Genomic DNA, 22,749 nt, shown 5'->3' on the forward strand with positions numbered 1-22,749 from the left:
AAAAACCTTTGTAAACCAGGAAGAAAAGTTCCAAGGAAAATATATTGCTAGAAATTAAAATGCCTATTTGAACAGAACTTGTAGAACTAAATATTAACTAAATTTCATTATGACAAGAATAATTTTTTTACCTGAGCAATATCTCTGACCACATTTTCCTGAGGATATATAAAAGAAGCAGAATTACTGGTAGTAAGAAAATGCCTGGTAAATGGGAGCTAATTTTATTTTTACCTGACCATCTGGTAGCCAAGCACTTTACATATTAAACTGAAGCCTGTAGACTTACAATTAAATTCATTGAAATACGGTTTAGTATATTAATGACTTAAAATTATAACAGTATGAATAACTTTTTTTGTAGCACATTTGTCATCATACCTGTAATCACAAAACCTGTATAAGAACACAATAAATTTGACTCTGGTGTGAACATTTCACAGTGGGTTAAATGTCCAGTTACCTTGTTCTTAAAATCCACAGCTATATGTTTTCTCTGACAAATCTGAGTTTGAATTATTTGGATCATTTTCTAATGTGAACCATAAAAATAAATAGCATACATGCTTAAATGTGCTTTTTTGCATTGCTACAACCTAAAGACCAGTTTGGTTGAAAAAAAATAAAATTTAACAGCTTTTAATTTGTCATGTGGAATCTGATTCTATGTGCTTTTTATTACCTCCATATATTTATCTAAGTGAAACATAAAATGGTTGTAATAATGGAGAATTTAAAGCAGCTTTTGCACATGAGCAGTAATGCTAACTAATATGGTGAATAAAGACTGAATGTAAATTCTCAGAATTTCTGTTTCTTGTGATGTGTTTGCTAAAATGAGTATATCTTGGTTAGCTGATACAAGCTCCTCATCATCCTGGTTAAGCTATGAAGAACTTTGATGGACAGAATGGAAAAAAAAAATAGGGAGTAACCATTTACATGCAGTTGGAAGCCGTGTGTGTGTGTGTGTGTGTGTGTGTGTGTGTGTGTGTGTGTGTATGTACGTATATATATAATTTTCAAACTGTAATACAGTGTACATTACATCATTACATCACAGAACCTGTCAAAATGTAAACTCATAGCCCTTTCTTTGCTGGAGTAATGCTTTGATATTCCCACATATACCTCTAGAGATAACCTAGGTATGGCAGAAATCAGTATAATCTAATACCACCAGTTCCTATTGATTCTCCCTCATTTATGTCTCTTAAATTCAGCCTCTCCTTTCCATTTTCCTTGCCCCTTGGTTTAGGCCTTGAATTCTATTTCATTTGTACTATTCCAACAGCCACATTTCTGTCCACAGCACCAACATTTCGCCATTCCAGCCCAATTATTCATTTCTATGAGTTTTATTTATCCAACAAAGCTGGCTATGTCGCTTCACTGCTAACAGACTTCTTTCAGACATCCTACAAATCTATAATATCAAGTCCAAACCCCTTAACTTGGCATACCCATTCTGAAAAAGACCCTAGTTAGCCCATACTTAGGCAATCTGTTAAGTCACACTGCACTCCTAAAAACACCAGAACTTGTCTCGCCTTCCTCCTGTTTGCCTTCTACTTATCCATTATAATGCTATCGTCTCTTCTACAGCTTTCTGGACCTCTCGAGGTAAAAGCAGGTGATTCACTGAAGTGTTTTTTCACAATATTTTGCTCATGTTTAATTTAGAGAATTAACTTTTCAATGATTTTATATGCCCATAATCTTAACCATTCTGAGCTCCTTAGAGACAAAGATAATCGTGTTCATATTTGTATCTTTAGAACTAAACACAGCATATGGAAGTGAATGTTCTCACTAAACATTTGTTGAATGAATGACTGGATGAATAAATGAATCCAGGAAGGTCTGGATAAAAGGCCAACAGAAAAATATTATTAGAAAACTTGTTGAATGTAGAAAGACAATTTCAAACAGTCATAAAACATATACTATGTATTATTCTGATTGTCTGGAGACCATTTCACACAGAACAATATTTTCCTCTCAATTTATTGAATGATATATTTTTCATGATAATGATGAATCAATAGGAAAATATTTTTAATTTTCCCTAAACTAAATTTTCCATTAACTTCAGCCATTGTATAAATTTGTAAAACTACATTTATTCTATAAAGTACATTATTTGCATTAATTTAATATAAACTTACATGTAAACTCAGGCCCACAGATCTTACTGTTAAATGTTTGCCCTGTTCTATCTAACTAGCTATCATCTATTTCTGTCTACTCAGATATATTAAATCAGGCCATAACCCAAGGAGATATTCTCCAGAAAAGAATAATGATTCATGGTGCTAGAGTCCTATAAAACTTATCTTGGTTTTCAGATTATTGGCCTTAATATGGTGATTAATGCAAGAAGGGCTAGTGAAAATTTTGTAAGCAAATAAAACCTTGTATGAGGCTAAATATTACTGGGTATGTCTAGATAGATAAGATTACTTCTATAGTTTGTAATTTTATATCAGAGAACTCTATACAACACAGCTTAATAATAAGCACTGTATTAGGTTCCATGTCATTTTACATAACAAGTAAGAGGGCTGCATTAAACAGTAAGGTCCTTGCCAAGTGTCTTTTTTAATTGTTGAAATGTTTTACATTCTAATGTGAAAAGTACATATCCATGTTTATAAGGAAAAAATAATTTGTTGTGAGAGATATTTGAATATCATTATAAAAATTTCTTTTTGTTTTGCCTTCATGTGAGAAAGCATGTATCCCATTTTACCTGTATTTTCTTCTAATTGAGGGCGTGATAGCTTGTTAGACTATGTATAATTAAAAACTGCAGCTTTTCGTGAGAATGAATTTTTAAATCCACTACTGGCTAATATAAAAATCTAGTCAGCCTTTGTAAAATTACATTAAATGATCATTAATTTAATTATCTGGTACAAAGAAACAAAGATACAGTCATTGAGTTGTGGGAGAAAATAAATTTTGAGCATCTTACTTCCAGATTAAATACTGAAATAGTTTAAACTATATTTTCTTTGTAACTGCATGTTGATAAAATATATTACTTCTTTAGTTCTTTCATGCTGTATCATAATTTCCCACTATTGTTCATATAACAGAGGACAGTATCTTTAAAAAATAATTAATAGTTATCCAAAAATTACTAAATTTTATCTTTATGGATAACTACTATTTTTTCTTTTTAATATACTTTCCAATAATGATAATTTCTAATGAATGCATAGACATCTAGAAAAATTGAGCATATTTAAGTTTGGTCTCCTTTTCCTCATGAAAAGCCTAGACTTTTCTTTTTTTTCCTCTCTCTTTATGATTACAGAGTGGCTGTTCTAAAATCAAGTTGTCTAAGAACAAGCTAAGAATCATAAGCACTAAAACCATATTTCAAAATCTGAGCAACCAATATTATAGAAAAGGCAAAGATAAACTTGAATCTGTCAGATCAATACATTCCTATAATCCCCTCCGGGACAATCATATAATTTGATGCTAACAGTTAAACTCTGAAAATTATGTGACCATCTATTACATAATGGATGGTACGTGTCCTCAAACCTTTTCTATCACTTATAATACAAGACAGGCCTACCCCATTTTTAAAAATCCCTTCTGTTATTGATAATTGCCTAAGTTGCTTCTTCCTTTCCTTTTTCAGAATGAAGAACAAATTTTGGTATTTTGAGTTTGGCACATCTGAAACTTTCTCAGCCACCTGCAAGAAGCTACATGAATCTGTAGAAATAGAAGTAAGAAAATGAATTATCTTTATAATACTATGAAATGGCTTGAGTTTGATTATTAATATGTTGTGCTAGCCCGTGGAAGGAGTTAGAATTTTAGTGACTCATATAGCTTTACCCAAGATTCTAAAACATCATTTCTGTCACTCATTGAGAATCTAGCACATCTGAAATGCTAATATAAAGTTAAGTTTGAATATGAGTTGTTTAATACAGCATAAAAGAATGAGAGGTGGAACACAACTTTAGAAATCAATGGGCATAGTATGGACAGAAAAATGTAAGATGAAAGTACTTGAAGGGAAAGAAAAAAAGTTGCAAAATACATTTTTTAAAACTTATTATTTTCAGGTCTCAATATCTTATAACCTTTAAAACACAGTTCACTAAAATTGTACTTACTTTTATGAATAAAGTTTTAAAAATATACTTTTCCATTCCCATTCCCATTCATTAACTAGGTTTTTTCTCAGTTCCTGAGGTTGCCATTTCCCCATTACATTTGTAGGAAGTGGAAAAGCCAAGAAAGAGAGCAAAGATAGCAAGAGAAGATACACTTTAAAAAGATTTAGAGCAAATACGTCTACCAAAAATATAGACATTGTAGGACTAAAAATTTTGGAGACAAGTTATAATAGAAAATGAGTTAGTTTTATTGAGAGATTTTTAGGGGTTAAAGAAAAAGGAAAAGTTATATTTTTGTTAAGTTGTAAAGACAAATCAAAGGAACAGAATTATGAAACAAGGACATCTAATGACTAGCTGATATGAATTGAGAAATACTGGCTCTAACACTTTTCTTTTTAAAAAGAAATAAATAACTTGTCTACTGAGACCTAAGTCATTAGTGGCAAATATTAGGGTAATAAGTTTGGTAGACAAAAGTAGTTATGGACCACAGAGAATCATAATAATGGTCTGGCTAGGTTCTTCATTATCCCAGCTTTCTAACTTACTGTTAATGATAATAACAGCAAAAGTGGTAGTATTTCAGAATGTAATCTTTTTGGACTTTTTCCTCATCATGATTGACAAACAAATTGAAGTATTAGGGGTAGAATTGATTGTCATGGAACGAAAAAAGCCCTTCATGACTGAATCAGATCATAACCCTGAAAAGGGGTATAATCACAAAAGGTGAAGGATTTGGGCTCCATAGGCACTTACTGTGATTGCTATTTGTGATGATAAATATGTGTATGTTATTTATATATATAAGTATATATATACTTATACAGCTATATGTACATATATATTTATAAAAATCATCTAAGATCTCCCTTTACCTTCAAAGCTCATTATTTAAGAAATCATTATATAGTAGATTTTGAGCATTTCTGCCCTCAGAAACCGATGCTTGAAGAAAATCTGCAGCAAAAGACAAAAATGAAAAAAATTTAAGGTATGGCTTCTGGTTGAATATAGGGTGGATACCCTGAAGCCTCTTGCACCTCTCCTTACTTTCGCCTACCACTGAACGTAGATTGAAAAAAAAATTATCTAAGAGAGGTATTTCATGTTCATGGATAGGTAAACTCAACATTGTTGTGATGTTAGTTCTTCTCAACTTCAGCTAAAGATTTAGTATAATCCCAAAATTCCAGTAAATTATTCTGTGAATATCAACAAACTGATTCTAAAGTTTATCCTGAGAGTCAAAAGACTGAGAATAGCGAACACAATATTGAAGGAGAAGAACAAAGTTGGAGGACTGACACTACCTGACTTCAAGACTTACTGTAAAGTAGTCAAAACAATGTGATATTGGTGAAAGAACAGACAAATCGATGAAACAGAATATAGAGCCAAGAAATAGATTCCCATAAATACAGTCTGCTCTTCTTTGACAAAGGATGAAAGGCAATACAATGGAGCAAAGAAGGTTTTTTAAACAAATGGTGCTGTGATGACTGGACATCCACAGGCAAAAAAAAAAAATCTATTCACATTTCTTCACCCTTAACAAAAATGAACTCAAAATGGATCACAGAGCTAAATGTAAAATGCAAAACTTTAAAACTTCTAGAAGATAACAAAGGAGGAAACCTAGATGGCCTTGGATATAGTGATGCTTTTTAGATACAACACCAAAGGCACAATCCATGAAAGAAATAATTGATAAGTTGGACTTCACTGAAATTAAAAATGTCTGCTCTTTGAAAGACAATGTCAGGAGAATGAGAAAACAGGCCACAGACTAAGAGAAAATATTTGCAAAAGACATACCTGATAAAGGACTTTGTATATTCAAAATATACAAAGAACTCCTACAACTCAACAATGAGAAAATAAACAACCGTCTTGAAAACTGGGCCAAAGACTTTAACTGATACCTCACCCAAGGAGCTATATAGATGGCAAATAAGCAGCTGAAATGGCACTCCATATCATATTTCATCAGGGAAATGCAAATTAAAACAGCAGTGGAATACCACTACACACCTGTTAGGGTATTGAAAACCCTAGAAGCTGGTAAGGATGTGGAGCAATAGGAAGTCTGATTCACTGCTGGTGGGAATGCAGAATGGTACAGCCACTTTGGAAGACAGTTTGGGAGCTTCTTACAAAGCTAAACATACCCTTACAGTATGATCCAGCAATCATAGTCCTTGGTATATACCTAAAGGAGTTGAAAACGTATGTTAACACAAAAACATGCACATGGATGTTAGTAACAACTTATTTAATAATTGCCAAAACTTGGAGGCAAACAAGAGGTCCTTTAGTAGATGAATGGGAAAATAAGTTGTGGTATATCCAGACAATGGAATATTATTCAGTGCTGAAAAGCTACCAAGCTGTGAAAAGACATGGAGCAACCTTAAATACATTTTCCTAAGTGAAAGAAAGCAATGTGAAAAGGCTACATACTGTATGATGTGAACATATGGCATTCTGGAAAAGGTAAAACTATGAAGGCAGTAAAAAGATCAGTGGCTGCCAATTAAGGGGGACAGAGGAAGGAATAGGCAAAGCACAGAGGATTTTTAGGGCAATAAAAATACTCCATGTGATGCAATGGTGGTGGCTACAGGTCATTATACAGTTGTTCAAAGCCATAGAATGTATACCAAGAGTGAACCCTAATGGACACTATAAACTTTGGGTGATTATGATGTGTTAATGTAGGTCCATCAGTTGGAACAAATGTACCACTCTGGTGGGGCTGTTGATAATGGAAGAGGCTGTGTATGTGTGGGGACGGGGTATACAGGAAATCTCTGTACCTTCCCCTCAATTTTGCCATGAGCTTTAAACTGCTCTAAAAAGTAAAGTCTCAATTTACAAAAAACAAACATCGATCTATAGTATAATATTATGTATGTCACAAAGTGAAAAATGTCCAAGGAAAAGTTTTTGTCATATAGCAAAAGACGTGTGATAAAACTAGATATGGAAAACATTGATTTTAACATTACAAGTGATAAAATTCGGTGATTTTGTTCCACTGAGCTTTACGTCTTGAGAAAAACTCTTTCGGGTCATGTTTCTACATGCCCTCTAAGTCTGGCTTCCCAGCTCTGCATTTACTGCCTTATTCTATGCACCACTGGAGTGGCATTTATAAATCAGAGACAGCACTGTGCACTCCCCATTCTATTGTTTCATATCTTGAAATACTGTTATAATTTTATGAATTTATCTTAATTCTAAAGCTTGTTTTGTGTGTGTGTGTGTGTGTGTGTGTGGATGGATGGTAATGTAAAATCTGCTTCTCTACTCACTTTTTAATGAATCCAGTCTATCATATTAGCAGAATATGCCTTTCTACCCTCAAGGTTACTTCATAATTAAATATAATAAAAACAGCAGTTTGGAAATTTGATTCTGTTTGCTGTTGCTTCCTGGCCTAAAATTATACCAACCATGGTTTGAAAATATATGAGAGAATAAAACCACTTCAGTACAAGAGTACCTCAAGTAATGGATATATGTTTTAATGACAGCTTCTTCCAAACAAAGCATTTGCTGTGTGACCCTTTACTTAATATCTCTCTTTCATTTAGGAAGCTTTTTTCTGAAAAAGGTGTATATTTGGAATAATATTAATATCACGGGCTAACAGTTGATGAAAATAATAGCTAAGATTTATCTATTATTAAATATACCTCATGCTTGGTGCTAAGCAATGCACATCCATTACCTGACTTAGTCTTCCTCAAAATCCTATGATTTAGAGAGATTCTGTTGCATCTCTATTGCAGAGACACACATATGAGCATTTTCTTTCATGATTTAAAAAAAAAAAAACAAGAATTGTGTTGCTTGCTGCCAAAATGTTTAAGGAAACAAATCGACTAGAGAATGGAAATATAAATATATACATAGAGAGATTAACAAAGGTGAAATTTTTGGTTTTAAGAATTTCAGTTATCTTTTAACTTTGTAACAAAAGATAAAGAAATAAAAAGATAGGGCTTCCCTGGTGGCGCAGTGGTTGAGAGTCTGCCTGCCAGTGCAGGGGACACAGGTTCGAGCCCTGGTCTGGGAAGATCCCACATGCCGCGGAGCAACTAGGCCCGTGAGCCACAGCTACTGAGCCTGCGCGTCTGGAGCCTGTGCTCCTCAACAAGAGAGGCCGCGATAGTGAGAGACCCACGCACCGCGATGAAGAGTGGCCCCCGCTTGCCACAACTAGAGAAAGCCCTCGCACAGAAACGAAGACCCAACACAGCCATAAATAAATAAATAAAATTAAAAAAAAAAAAAGAAATAAAAAGATAAAATGAAAAGCTTTAAGTTTACAAGATAATATATTAAAAGCAAGGTTTGTATTAAACTACCTGGGGCATGGATATGTACCTGAGAATCTCAGGTCAACATCTGGGATTGAAGCTTACAAAGTTCATGAGTTTTTAATTTGTTCCATGTACCAGGCAAAGTTCATGAGAGAATAAAATGGCCCATTCTCCAAAGTATTTGAGTCTTGGTATTCGGTAAGACTTGGGAGGGTGGTATATTTTAAGGCCAGGAATTTCCATCCTCAGATACTGACCTTTGTCTTAATGATTAAGTATTTCTACAAAACCTAAATGAGCTCAAGAATTAACAAATTGCAAGAAGAGTGTCAGGGACACAAAATAAATTGGCAGAATTTGAAAGATAAGATTCTGATTGCCCAGTAACCTGGAAAGCACAGAGTTATTAAAGGCAGTAGGACAGATTTTCACAGCTTAGTCTGTGCTCCACCTATATCAGAATCATCCTGGATGATCTCTCAGTATGTATTTAGAGAACCTTAGCCCATCCTTACCCCTACCAAAACACCATCTTGGAGTAGTAGAAATGAAACGTGTGAATGAACATTTCTTTTTTAAACCCTTTATTGAGGGTTGACCTACAAAAAGCTGTACATATTTAATGTAGACAACTTAATGAGTTTGGAGAAAAGAATATACCCATGAAACTATCATCATTATCAAAGCCATCAACATTTCGTCACCTCCAAAAGTATCTCCCTGCCCTCTTTCTGTGTGTGCGCGCGCATGTGTGATAAGAACAGTCAAAAGATCTTCCCTCTCTTCTAAAGCTTCCCAGGTGATTTCTTTTTTTTTGCAATGAAATTCTAGAAACAATGATGAAGGGAGACATTAAAGGTGTGGATCTCAACAAAGATGGTCCTAGGAAACAAAAATTGGACTCATTAAGTCCAAAGCAAAAAAAATACCTCCCTGTTCCAGGAAAGTACAAGAAATGTGGGGTTGCGGTACTGTTACCATTTCATTAAGATAAATACATTATAATTTTTCTTACTGAGGAGAGTGAGGAAGAAATGAGACAGATGAAAGGTGACCAAAGGTGAAATTTCTCTTCTATAGTTACCACAAGTTATTTTTAATGAGATAACTTTTGGTAAGAAATTTAATATTCCAGCAATAATTTCTGGCTTTCACAGAATCTCCTGAAAGAGAGAAACATGTAAAATTAAAGTGCTTTTCTGCTGATACTTACGGCAAATGCTTGATATCTTGAACCAGCAGTGTTATTGTTGCTATCAACATGTTCAGCAACTGTGTGTGTGCATACATGGTACCAGTTTCAAATATTCCTGTTTTCCAGGTGTGCTTCCATCTTCCTCTCCTTTACCAGTTATCTCCCATTCCACTCTAAAAAAAATCTTGCGATTATCTGCAATCAGCACTTTTGTCACCATCACTGGACTGCCAGCTAACAGTAAAATCACCTAAAAGGCATGTTCTGAGTCCCTATATCACACTGTGTTTTGTGGATAATACTTTTCAAATGCATTTCAGAAAACACGGAGCTTAATCACTGGGAAAATATAGAGTACCACAGCCTTCTAATAGCAGAAGAGATCCCATTAAGCCATTTATATGTACGTTTTAATTTGTAGGTTTGCTGCTGTAGTTTTCTGCAAAACATAAATAATTTTATCCTATGAATTACGTATGAATTTGCAGAAACTCTTCTAAAAGCAGGTATATTTCAGTCATTTTACACCATACCATTTTAAACAATGAACAAAGCAATGTTTTTATGTTTCATTAAGTAAAATTATGAATAATTTTTATCTGACCTGGGCATAGAATTAGACTCACTATGAAAAAATATTTACAGTTTATCATTAATCATATCTCATCAGATTTATTATCCACACTTTTGTGGCTCTCCAAAGTTCTTCACATGTTTTAAATATTTCTGTCAAGTGATATGTTAACTGAATCTAAAACACTAAATTCACATATAAAAGTTTGTCTTTAACACTTCTGTATAATGTGGTGCAGGGTATATTTATAAACTAGGATTAAAATATATTGGAAGAAAAATTTAAACCATATTCTTTTAGGTAAATTTGTCTCTAGAATAAGATCTTCCATTTCAAAACTGAAAAGAGTGGACAATGGCCTCACAACATTGCACTCTGAAGATAGCTCCCATAGTAGTATACGTAAACGACTTCTCTTCAACATAATAAAAATATTCAGGATTTATTGACTAACCAAGGCTGTTAGCTTTTAAGCTTTTATATTCTTTTCCTCTGTAGCTACCTTTTTAAAAATCATAAATCTTCAAAGTGGATGAAAATATTATCTGACACAGTATTATAACTTGTTTATATTTCATAGCCTTCACCTCAGCTTTTATTTCCATGCACTCAACTGGTGTGCTACAACTCCTGGTCTTCATCAGAACCAGCACTGGAAATTTCCAGACTAACGAACATAACGTTAAAGCAAACAGAGGAAGGTAGCCTGGGGTCAAAAACTAGTGGAAACAAATTATTAATAAGTAGGTATTTATGTAAGTACACTGTCCTCCTTTCACAGGAACTTCAGTGTTCTTCATTGGTCCTTCTTCTTTGGAACTTCTTAAGGATTTTTTTCACTTTTCACAGAGCTGCTTACTGTTTCCTTAAAACTACACGTGCCAAGACTCTGAAGAGTGAAAACATGAATAATAGTATGCACTGATGTTTTTCAGTTGTCACATGTGATTCCCCTAATTCAGTTTAAAAAAAAAAAAAAAGCCTATTTGCAACATGCTCTCCTTTTTTGCAGATGAACAAAGGAATACTCCTTCACTAATTCTGAAAGTAACTTGTCACAGTGGGGTTCGAAGGCCTAGTCAAATAATTGTCTTAGTGTACTACCTGCTGTGTTCAATATTGAGTGAAAATGGAAGCCAGGCCCCAACTCCAGCTTATTTCACAATTCTTCTGTTATTTAAATGATTTTAGTCAGTTTGGGGGAAGCCAGACCTTTATAAATTAACAGCAGGGAAATACCAAAGGTGTCAGATTGCATATTTATCGTCTTTTTCGTGTAATACTTAAATATGTATTAAGAAGTGACTGACATAAATTAGGCAGATTTCAGAAGCCACAGGCCGTGGCTTGTAGAGGACCCCCTTCTGCTTGACATTTCATCCTTGTCAAAGATCAAATTATTTTAATTTAGGCTGCAAATTATAAGGAATGAAGACTTCTTTGTGGGAATTCCCTGTGGTAATCTGACTTTTGTTGTTACTGCTGCTTGTCAGTGTGCAAAAGATATAATATGCATGCAAATAAGGTTAAAAAATATGTACTATCTAATTATCCAGCCAGTACATTCCACTTGAAGACAGTGGGAGGCCTGACACACAGTATGTGTTTGATTCATTGAGGCCTGCAGGGTATTTACACAAGATTACTTTTAATTATGAAATTAATATCTGTTTATCTAGAATATATAGCAGTAAGTGAGTATACACATGAGCAGAATTCTTTAGTAAAAAGAAGTCATCTTAATTTAATACATGAAAAGAAGGGGAAAAAAATCAGTTGTTTCTAGGGGGGAAAAAGGCATCATCCAGACCTTGGTTTCACCCTCGTTGAAATAAATTGAATGAAAACTTGGCACCTTCTCTAGAATTTGTTTCTAGCCCTGCCAAGTAGGCTCAAGATGTGTTGCTTTATTTCACAGTTTTTATATTTTAGTGAACAAGATACAGTATTAGATTCAGTATGATGAGGAAAATGTAGAAAAAGAGAGGGTTTTTGTTTATTTTTTGTTTTTATAATTTTGGTGAAGGATTATCTCTTCCAGTTTCAAAAATTATGATTACGGTGAGAAAGAGAATGATGAAATTGTATCCACCTTTTTTTTTTTTTTTTACTATAATAAAACATACAGCAAATAAAACAATCCCACTGCAGATATACTTTAATTGATGAAATGCATATCCCTAACAAAGTTTGTTTGTAAAGCATAGTGTTACATATTGACATCTCTGCTCATATTGACATCTAACTGAAAATGGGAGGACAGTATCTGGGCTATATTTATAATAAGTACCATTTTAGAAAACTCAAAGCAAATGAATAAATCATAATTACAAAAATACAGTATGGCCTTGTCACTTTCCACACATGCGCATCAGTAGAAATGTATGGAAAATTCAAAAAAGTAAAAAGTGATCACTCTGAGTATTGCAAAGCATTGTCTGGTAGAGTGTTCCATATTTTGCATAGTCAAAGCGTGTCTTGTCACCAGGCAAACAAAAAAATCTGGCTGACTGATTTTACTTTTCATTTTTTCGTTGAAGCAGCTATAAAGTCATGATGGGTTGGAGGTTCCTTTTACTGCCGCTGCTCTTGGCATTTCCTTCACTCAGCCGGCCTGGTTCTCCGTGTTCATGTAGATAACCATGCCTCTCATTGCCTTTGACACTGTGCTTGGAACTTAATCTAGTCCAAGAAACCATCCTTGGCCACTTTATTGTAATTCAGATCTCTCTGAATTGCTGTTTTTCTTTTTTCAAAAGTCTCTTAAGCCATTTCTTTCTCTGCTTCCCAAAAATGAGACCCTAATTATGAAGTCTGTTTCTTTATTTTCCCCCAATAGTACCTTGCAGTGTGTTCTGAATAGGAGCAGTCATTAAAATTTCTGCCTGAAATTTGACAAAACTTCCCAGAATCAACCTCTTTGTAACACATTGGAAATTTGCAGCTGGTTATATATGCAGAGACTAAATTGTGCCCCTTCCAAAGGTTTTCTGTAAACAAAGATACACTGATGATTTAATTTGATCATTTTTTTAAATTAATTTATTTATTTTTGGCTGTGTTGGGTCTTCGTTTCTGTGCGAGGGCTTTCTCTAGTTGCGGCAAGTGGGGGCCACTCTTCATCGCGGTGCGCGGGCCTCTCACTATCGCGGCCTCGCTTGTTGCGGAGCACAGGCTCCAGACGCGCAGGCTCAGTAGTTGTGGCTCACGGGCCCAGTTGCTCCGCGGCATGTGGGATCTTCCCAGACCAGGGCTCGAACCCGTGTCCCCTGCATCGGCAGGTGGATTCTCAACCACTGCGCCACCAGGGAAGCCCTTAATTTGATTATTTTTAAAGACTATTTATGATGCCTGGTAAATGTTATTGGCTGCTTTATTTTTTATATTGACCTTTACGGTAACTATTTAAGTGTTCTTGAAAGGTTTATTTAGAAAGTACAAGATTATAGATTTTAAAATTCTTATTAAAAGATAAGGAAATACAAAAGATGAAATCAAATTGTTTCTGTTCTTTTCATTTTTCTAATCAGTGTGATGGAGTACAGATTGATTTAATAAACATCTCTCTGGAAGGAATTGCTATTTTGAATATACCAAGCATGCATGGAGGGTCCAATCTTTGGGGAGAGTCTAAGAAAAGACGAAGCCATCGCCGAACAGAGAAAAAAGGGTCTGACAAAAGGACCACGCTCACAGATGCCAAAGAGTTGAAGTTTGCAAGTCAAGGTAAGTTTTCTAACATTTATTTGTTGCTTCTTAATCGGCTCTTGAAGACTACTTTAAATGAAAGAGCTTTCCATTGCACTCTGCTCTATATATTTATGCAGTTGTATTTTTTATATCAGATATTCAAGTGTGATTAAATTAATATTATAATAGATTCTAAAATCATGTATAAACTGGCTATATTTTCATGGATTTTTTTCTCCTTTATTCTCCTCTTTGTGGGTATAGCTCTTTACACAGAAAATAAAATATACATGGGTATTTAGTGGATAATAATATAGGATGTATTGTACATTAAATTCTGGAATGTGATCATCTTGGTCAGATGTTTGAGTTGCTATAACAAGGGCCTAGTTAAGGCTTTTCTGAGGTGTGTTGCAAGTTTTATTTTTGGCTTTCTTCAGTCAGGCTATGATTAGGAAGCTATCTTACATGAAACTGTTGTCCTAAATATTATATAAAATGGCATTTTAAAATATCTCACGATCAGTTTTGGTTATCTACTTCTATTTTTTCCAGAAATTTAGTAAAAAGTAGAATACCTGGGAAACAAAGAGCAAAGGACTAACAAAATAGGGTAGAATAACTATGGATCAATTTTCAACTCCATTGAATTATACTTCACATTGGGACATGACAACTAATTCTTGTTGATAGATTGTACAAAGATACCAAATTGGTATTATAATCTTTTGGTATTATAATAATTGATCATGCCCCAATTTATAGTATCCATACTATTTTTTTTAACCTTCCAGAATCTATCTAATACCTTTGATGGCATTCAGATGGCCAAGAAAACATATTGGCTCAGCTCAGTGTAGCAAAGGCAAAATATGAAGAGATCACAACCTTATGGGCTCAATAAAAATAAATATTTTTTTAAATAAAATAAAATGTGAGGATGGTCGATAGGCTTGGCGGTGGTAGGAAATAGCTTTATGTTTTGGTGTCTTCAGGTATCTGAAGGTATCTGATTTAAGTTTCAGTAGCAGGCAGTGACTTCTGTTAGATGGAACTTGGTGACCATGAAGGTGAAAAAAGATTGACAGAGGGAGTACTAAGTATCCACTTGAAAGAAGTGCTTACTACAGCCTGCCAATAACAGAAGGTTTTGATGCCCACTAAATGTATGGGTGATCCTAAAGAGGCAAATCCTGAAGAGTTGTGTAATTTAATGCAAGAAAGTTATACCAAATTAATTAAGATGCTTTCTATTCAGAACAAATATAGCTGTATGAAAACATGGAGGAAAATGGTTTTTTGAAGGAGAAGTATATAGAAAAAATGAGTAGGTTTGTGCTATATGAATTTTAAAATGAGAGGAATTAGGTATAATTACTAATTTCTAGGATTTATTGACATTAATAATGCATTTATATTTAAATGTAAATGCATATTTCTAAAAAGATTCCTGAAAAATTTCTAAGTTTAAAAATTAGTTCAAGGACCATACTAAGACAAAACCTAAAAATCTCTGCTTCTGTCCCTAGGGAAGCAATGAGTACATATAGTAATATAGTCCATATAGTTAAATAGTTTTACATATATATATAAAATGATAATTTCTAGGTTTATTTTTCTGTTTGGTCACTACCTATTAATACTTGGCATGTCCTTTGCATGTAGACATTTCAGATATGTATCTGAATTGATTCTCGGTGCTCAGCTGCCAACTATGTTCGCCCAATGAGATGTTAAAGTTTGTAAAACTCATGGCTGTGCTCCACCAGGAAAAGTGTCTGCATACTATGGAGCTACTGCAGACATGCTGTCTGTTGGCCTCACTCATCCCCCTTTGTAAGCTGAGGAATACACGTTTGGAATGAAGCACACACAAATCAGCCCCAAGTATTGTATAGACTGTCAGTGCCCGTAACCCTAGGAGAAGGTCTCTCTTCCCATTCTGTCTTCTTGCTTTGTACTATGAAACTATTGGGACCAAGTTTCCATAAACTTGGGAAAGAAGAAGGAAGGAAGTGAGAACCTATAGGGTTTATGACTTAGGGATACATTTTTGTCAGTACAAAGATTGGGAAAAACATTAGAAATCAGAGTTTTTGAAGGTCATTGTATGAGTAATAACAAAAGCATGCTTTATAATTGACTTGGCTTAACTTTTTTTTCCCTCTCTAAACCAACTATGCTTGTAAGTTTGGGTTTAGTTTTATTTCAAGATCAGTATAATTGAATGCTTAAAATGACTTTATCAGCTGAATATTTTAAAAAGACTTCTATATTAATCAGTCTTTTATTAATTTTATCAAGATTTTTTTCATTTTGATGTATTTTACAACAAAATAGCTAAAAGTATCTCAAAATGCTTCAAAGTTTTGATTTCACATTTATTCTGTTAATTCTTAAATGTTACACTTAATAATCAGAAATGAAAGAAATTTACTATTTAAAATATCTGCATGTATCCCTTCCCGAAATGGGTAAATGTTTCTATCATTTGATCTTGTTTTCAATTTCTTGACACAAAGACAATAGTATTAAATGTAAGGGTCAATCAGTATTTTAAATCTAAATATATTTTCAGATTTACACAGAATGGTTACAGGTATGGCCTTTAGAATGAAATAACAGGAACTGTAATTCTAGTCCAACAAGTTTTCTTAACCCAGATTCAAATTAATAACTTCACTCTTGGAAAAATATAAGTAAATAAATGAACAAATTAATAATGTAAATTTCTTCTTTTTAAGTTGCACTTTCTTGAAATATTAACTAGCAACTTTTCTGATATAGCTCTGTAAAAATTTGAAGTTTAAACTGAATGTTTACTATATTAGAATGGATGCTTGTTTCCATAAACTTTAGAAAGCTTTTGGTGGTGGGGAGAGTGGGGAAAGCATACCTAACTATAGATTCTTGAAGTAAAGATAATTTTTTTAATTTAGTAGAAGGATTTAAATTAAGAAAAAGTTTACAAGTTTGTTTTAATTTTTAAAATGTCATAGATCAAAGGTACAAGATCAGGTTTGGAGCATTACATACTCATTTATACTTCACCCTACATAAACTGGAACTCCTGCACAATTTTTTTGCTTGCGGTCTTTGAGGACATTCACAGCATAAAATCAGAGTATCTTCAATTAATAAATTCACTGGTGGGAAATTTTACAGTTGATTTAATTCGAGTTGATCAAAATTATAAGTAATTAATTTAATTACATTATTGTTCTAGCAAAATACTCTAAAACAGATGCAGTTCTGAAACATACGCATACTCACATTCATCTAATTCAGACACTTTCTTTGTGGGTTTGTCTTTTTCTTTTGTTTTTGTTGTTGTCTGTTTTGTTTTACTTCTTTTGGAAATACAAATGAGTGTATCATATGTAGATGTCATGGTCTTTAAGCAAAATTGTAAAGTAGGCAAATTAGATCTTCAGTGCTCTTAGCCTTAATATTCAGTCTTTCCCATTTCTTTCAGTTGCTGAGTTAATTTTTGCCTCCTCTTCTGCATTAAATCCAAGTCTCAGAAAGATATCTAATAAATTTATTCACATAAATATATAAATGACTGATTGCAGATGAAAGTAGAGGTATTTGCATTTTAAAAGAAATAAAAGCCTTCAGATAAACCATTATTTTTCAAACTGTGTTCCATTGAGCTATAACTGCAGTTCTTCAGAGTTTCTGTAAAAACTTGGTTCAAATTCATTTCTGTCATATTTTGGAACAATAACGTAAAAACCTATAAGAAAAACACTGTAAAGTGTGTTCTATAAAAACATTTTGTCATATTGACAATTCCCGAATCATCAAATTGTGTTACCAGACAAAAATAACTTCCTTCCCTCCTCCTGTTCCACCTCCTCTTCTTCTTCCTGATGGGTGGATTGATCCATATATAGATGGATAAAATGATAGTTATACCTTTCCACACATATGTTTGTAAGCATATACACATCTAAATAAACAAACAACTCAATAACTATGACATTAATTGGAAAGTCTGTAGCTCTGCAGTGGTCATTTTAAAATACATCTTTGTATATCTCATGATGTACCAAGGGGAACATTACCACCACAGCGTATGTGAATCACAAGGAATTAAAAGGCCTGCAAACTCAGGTACTTTTGTTTGACACAAGCAATAAAGAGTGCATAACAATCAATGGAAGTGAAAACAAGGTGACAATACTAATATTTGTTATGAAAATGGAAATCACTCCTTAGAAAAGTTTTTGCCCATAAAAAATTGCATTAGTTAACTAGCTCCCCAAAATAACAGGCTTGTACTAGTTTGTATATCAAATGCACTTTTAACAGAGATGTAGGATATAAACACGCGCACAACTCCTGGTAAAGAACCAGTGATAAAATTGAAACAAAGTTTCAGCTAAATATGCAGAACAAGGTAAATTGAAACTTCTAGTTAACATCTGAGGCAACCAGCAAGTAAATTTGTATTGACAAAGTTGAAAAACTATATCAAAAGTACACCTGTGAATGTGCTTTTTGACAGCGAGGATCTCTCAAGTAATACGAGCAGTTTTTAGGCATTTTAATGGTTTTAAGCTTTGATGATACAAGTCCAACTATACCATTTTCCAGTAATGAATGCAGAATGGTGCAGGACTGCCAAGTGAGATGTAAAAAGTTCGTATCATTTATGATTACATAGCTGTCTGGATCAGGATATTCCCAATATCATACAATAAAAACAAACTGCAGAGATCGTTGAAAAATAGGCTGCCTATAACACTACAACTATCCTCATCAAAATTACTCTGTTATTCTGATAGATTGACTATATCACAAGTGTTAGCAATTTAAACGTCTAAAATATATTTGCACAAATAAAATTCTAATTTTCTCTTTAATTTACTGGTTTTAAAAATATTGCTTCATTTGAAAAACAGAAAAGGTTGACTGCTTTAAAAAGTTTGAAAACCACTGAGCAAAAGTAATTACCTTCAAGCCGTAGAATTTCAAACATTTGCCAGAAGCTAAGGGAGGTACAGTAGGGAACAGCTGGACTTCCTGCTTGAAACCTCATTAACTAGGTGAACGTCTACTCCACATACGGATACAGATAGAAAAGTTTATTTTAAAAACTAATTAACATATGATATTGTCCATGAAATTTTCAGTGATTTCATTCCCATTTACCAATGCAAATTCTTTTCTTTGGGCAGAATTTCTCAAAGTGTAGTATACACTCCACTGATGGAAAATTGAGCTACTTTAAGCAATACACAGATGAATATTTTAAAGTGTGACAGTTTTTTTATGTACTATTGCAGTTGTTTTCTCTTTATGGTAAGGAATGCTTTTTTCTTAGTTTGTAATTTTAAATAATTTTATTTTTGAAATAAATTTATTTAAGTAAAAAGAGAGTAAAAGCCAAAATTAAAAAATAATAGAGGAGTACATGGATATGGAAAACATTGTGACAGTGGGACCAGAAAGGCTAAAGTATAGAAAACTCCATTAGGCTAATAGTACAGATTCCACCACTTTGTATAATTTGCATAGCCCCAATTTTGAATACTTAGTGAACACATTATTTTTATTCTTCATTATCTTGCATAAAATGTACTATGTATAAGTTCCCCCCAAATAAACTTACACTGCACATACCCCTACCCCACCTTATTTGATGTCTGTGCTCTGTACTGGGGAAGACTAAAATCCTGATTCTTTTTAGGAGCTAGAGGGGAGAGACTATAGATCTGATTGACTGTCAAGGACTCTGTCTATATCACATGACTTTATTGTTTTGAAAACTCTGAAGAAGTAGGAAGAAAAAAAAGGTCAATCCAAGCCAAACTGATCAAAGAGAACAAATGAGTTGATGTCTATGAAAGCTTGGCCAAAGATGAATGTCTTTTGCCGCTGAAGAAAAATCAGGTTATTGGCTTCAAGGTCTTCATCTTTAAAATGGAGATTGTGAGTTCTGGAAGAGTTGAGATTAACTTATGTGTGCTGTCCATTCTGTTGGCTGGAAAATTGCACAAAGAGCATTTAAATAGTAAGAGTCTAACACTTTCTACTCCTTGTAAAAGTTATACTTACCTGAAAGTTGGTGGTAATGGACATTTGTCATGCACTATTATCAATTTTTCTAGACATTTCTGTGGGTTATTTAGGGTAATTTAGAAGGCAGTGTTTTAAGTTGTCTAAATATAACTGCAACATTCATCTTAGAACTGTAGATAATGTATTTGGCATTCAGACACCAGCAAGCAGAACAATTTCCAAGCATTTAAATTCAGTGATTAAATCAATTAAATTTAGAAGCAAGAAAAGGATTTCATGTTACATTATTATACCTGGAAGTTAAAATTGTTGAAAAAAGATCATGGCATTTGAGATGTTGCATTTTACAGAAATATATGCGTATACTAATACCGTGATAATTTCATTAGTGGAAAATGCATAGATCCAAACATTTGTTATCTAGTAACCTTTAAGGAGATATCTCAAAATGAATTTCTAATTGTATGTTTTTAAACTACCTTCCTTGAAATTTTCCAGGACTGGATAATGCAAATAATAGCAAGTACTTGTTAAAGCTATCTAAATATCAAAATTTCTGTTTGCGTTTGAAGATTGCATCATAACCTGAATATCTTAATGTGATAGCTCTCGCTCTTTTTTTTTTTTTTTTTTACAAAAGGCATGCCTTTAAAGTTTATAAAACAGCAGTAAAAAGAAATTAGAAAATACAAGACATATTTCTTGTATGTAAAAATAAAAATATATTTTCAAAATATAAGATCATGTACTCTTATATTTGGCCTAGCTGTCCTATAAAACCATATATATTTTGATGAAGCATTTATGAAACTTCTATTTGTCATGACACTATAAAGACTTCACAGAAACTGCTAGCCTCCTAGAGATTTGAAAACAGAAACCATAAATATGAATAAATTAATATTTTAGTAACAAAACAGATGACAGTCTTTAGAATATTCTTATATTCCTTCTGGAGCTATATAGAATACCATTCTGTGGCTAGGATTATTGACAAATACCCCATGTTCAACAGTCAGATTTTCAAAATCTGACATACAGTATAATTCTAGAAACAAAATCTGACATGCAGTACAATTCTTGACTTCTTATAGTGAAATTGGTAAGGCCAAGAGATCATTTTGGATATAATATAGTAAGTAAGTAATCATTTAAACAGGAAAGTGGTGTTTTCTAATATGTGAATGAGATCATTGAAATTAAAGGTTTATTCCTGAAAGCAAATTGAAGTTAGGAAAATGGAGAAAAGTTCAAAAAACAGGTAGGTAGGAATGGCAGAACAAGGAGCCGCTTGCTTTCACCTAATGAATCTGGGAAAACTTGAAAAAAAAAATGAGTTTTTAGTAGCAGTTGCATTTTGAAAAATATATGCTTTGGCAATCGATTTAATAGATGCAAGGGAAGAAGGAAAGGAATTTGTTTACTTGAGGTTTTAAATTAAGGCTCATCTGTTAACCTTCTCTGACTTCTGAGGCAGAATACCTTCTTTATTTTCAAAATGCTAATACTATTCTGAGACTCTCCTACATTTGTAACTATTGATTTTAATTGTAACTTCAGAGAAAGATGTAAAATATAAATGCTTTAATGGGTCATTTTCTCTATGATGCTGATGTCTAATATCAGTGATAAAACAACCATCTTACTTGTTTCTGTAATATCCAATCCAACGTAATATCCAGTCCTGAGTCTTTCGAAGATAATGGCAGGTCATTTACACAGGCTAAAACTGCATTATAATTTTTAGTAAATTTAACCTACTCATGGTAGAAATATAAAACATATTTCCAAGTTAAATAAATATTGGCTGATTATATAGGCCTCAACTATGCACTTGTAGAGCATCTTTCAAATAGTACTCACATAAAGTTTCCAAATATGAGGGCTATCACAGAAGTGTCCTAAATATAAAGCCCTGTAGTAACTTTGTCAATTGAGGGTGATGGTTTGGAACTCAGGTAGTAGGTGTGTCCCAGGGAAGTTAAAATAATTTTCCTATAATCAGGACATATGAAAATAATTTAGGGAGGATTTTTTTTAAAAGAGTAAACATGAAAGAACTATCAAAAAGACATGAAATCAGCTACATAAATTGTTAAATATAAGTCATGATTCTATGTTTTCCTATTTGTATTAAAAACCATGTTTTCTTTTCCATCAAGATAGAAAATAGCCAAGAAAAACTATAATCTTATTGAGAATGAAACTTTAATTGCACCATCTTTTGGAGTGATTTCTTATTTAGAGATTTCATGTCATGCCAGGAGAGATATTGAACTTTTATTTTACCCCTCTTTGTTTATGTCTTTTTTTTTTCTGGTTACCTTAATGGATGTAATGAAAACACCACAGTCTAGCACCTGGTACTCCTTGCACTCCTTTGTCTTACTACCAAAGGCTTCCAGGTGCATCCAGCAGAGAGCAAAGAGACTTTTTTCTTGAAAAAATCAAATCCCACCATCTACTTAATTATCTTTGAGCTGTATGTGCCTTTGAGTTAACCAAAACAACTAACCACTAGAGTTCCATTGCCATGAATTTAGTATTTACACGTACAGTCTTTTATTGTATAGAGCTAGTTAACGTAGAAATTATAGCTTCTTGGACAGTATCCAGCCAACTCTGTTCTTGTGGAAATTGATAGAGATTCATATAGACCACCATTCCCTCCAAACTGAATAATTATTCCCCTGGTTTAATAAAAATAGTTATATTGCTCTTCCTTTGATAAATTGGAGATTTATAAACTGGGGGGGGGGGTTAGTGTCTGTTTTAGGC

General features: G+C 33.3%; 1 protein-coding gene across 3 annotated transcripts in view; it reads left to right on the top strand.

The window, feature by feature from the left end:
* DGKB (diacylglycerol kinase beta) overlaps positions 1-22,749 on the top strand; it is a 943,764-nt gene that overhangs the window by 745,345 nt on the left and 175,670 nt on the right. For all 3 annotated transcript variants that reach the window (XM_082398294.1, XM_082398295.1, XM_082398296.1), the window contains 2 exons: positions 3,659-3,749; positions 13,782-13,977. In XM_082398294.1, coding sequence (XP_082254420.1) covers positions 3,659-3,749; positions 13,782-13,977 — 287 coding nt within the window. The remainder of the gene's footprint in view (positions 1-3,658; positions 3,750-13,781; positions 13,978-22,749) is intronic.

This window comes from Balaenoptera borealis (genome assembly GCF_965194805.1).
Source record: "Balaenoptera borealis genome assembly, chromosome: 7".
Classification (NCBI taxonomy): domain Eukaryota; kingdom Metazoa; phylum Chordata; class Mammalia; order Artiodactyla; family Balaenopteridae; genus Balaenoptera; species Balaenoptera borealis.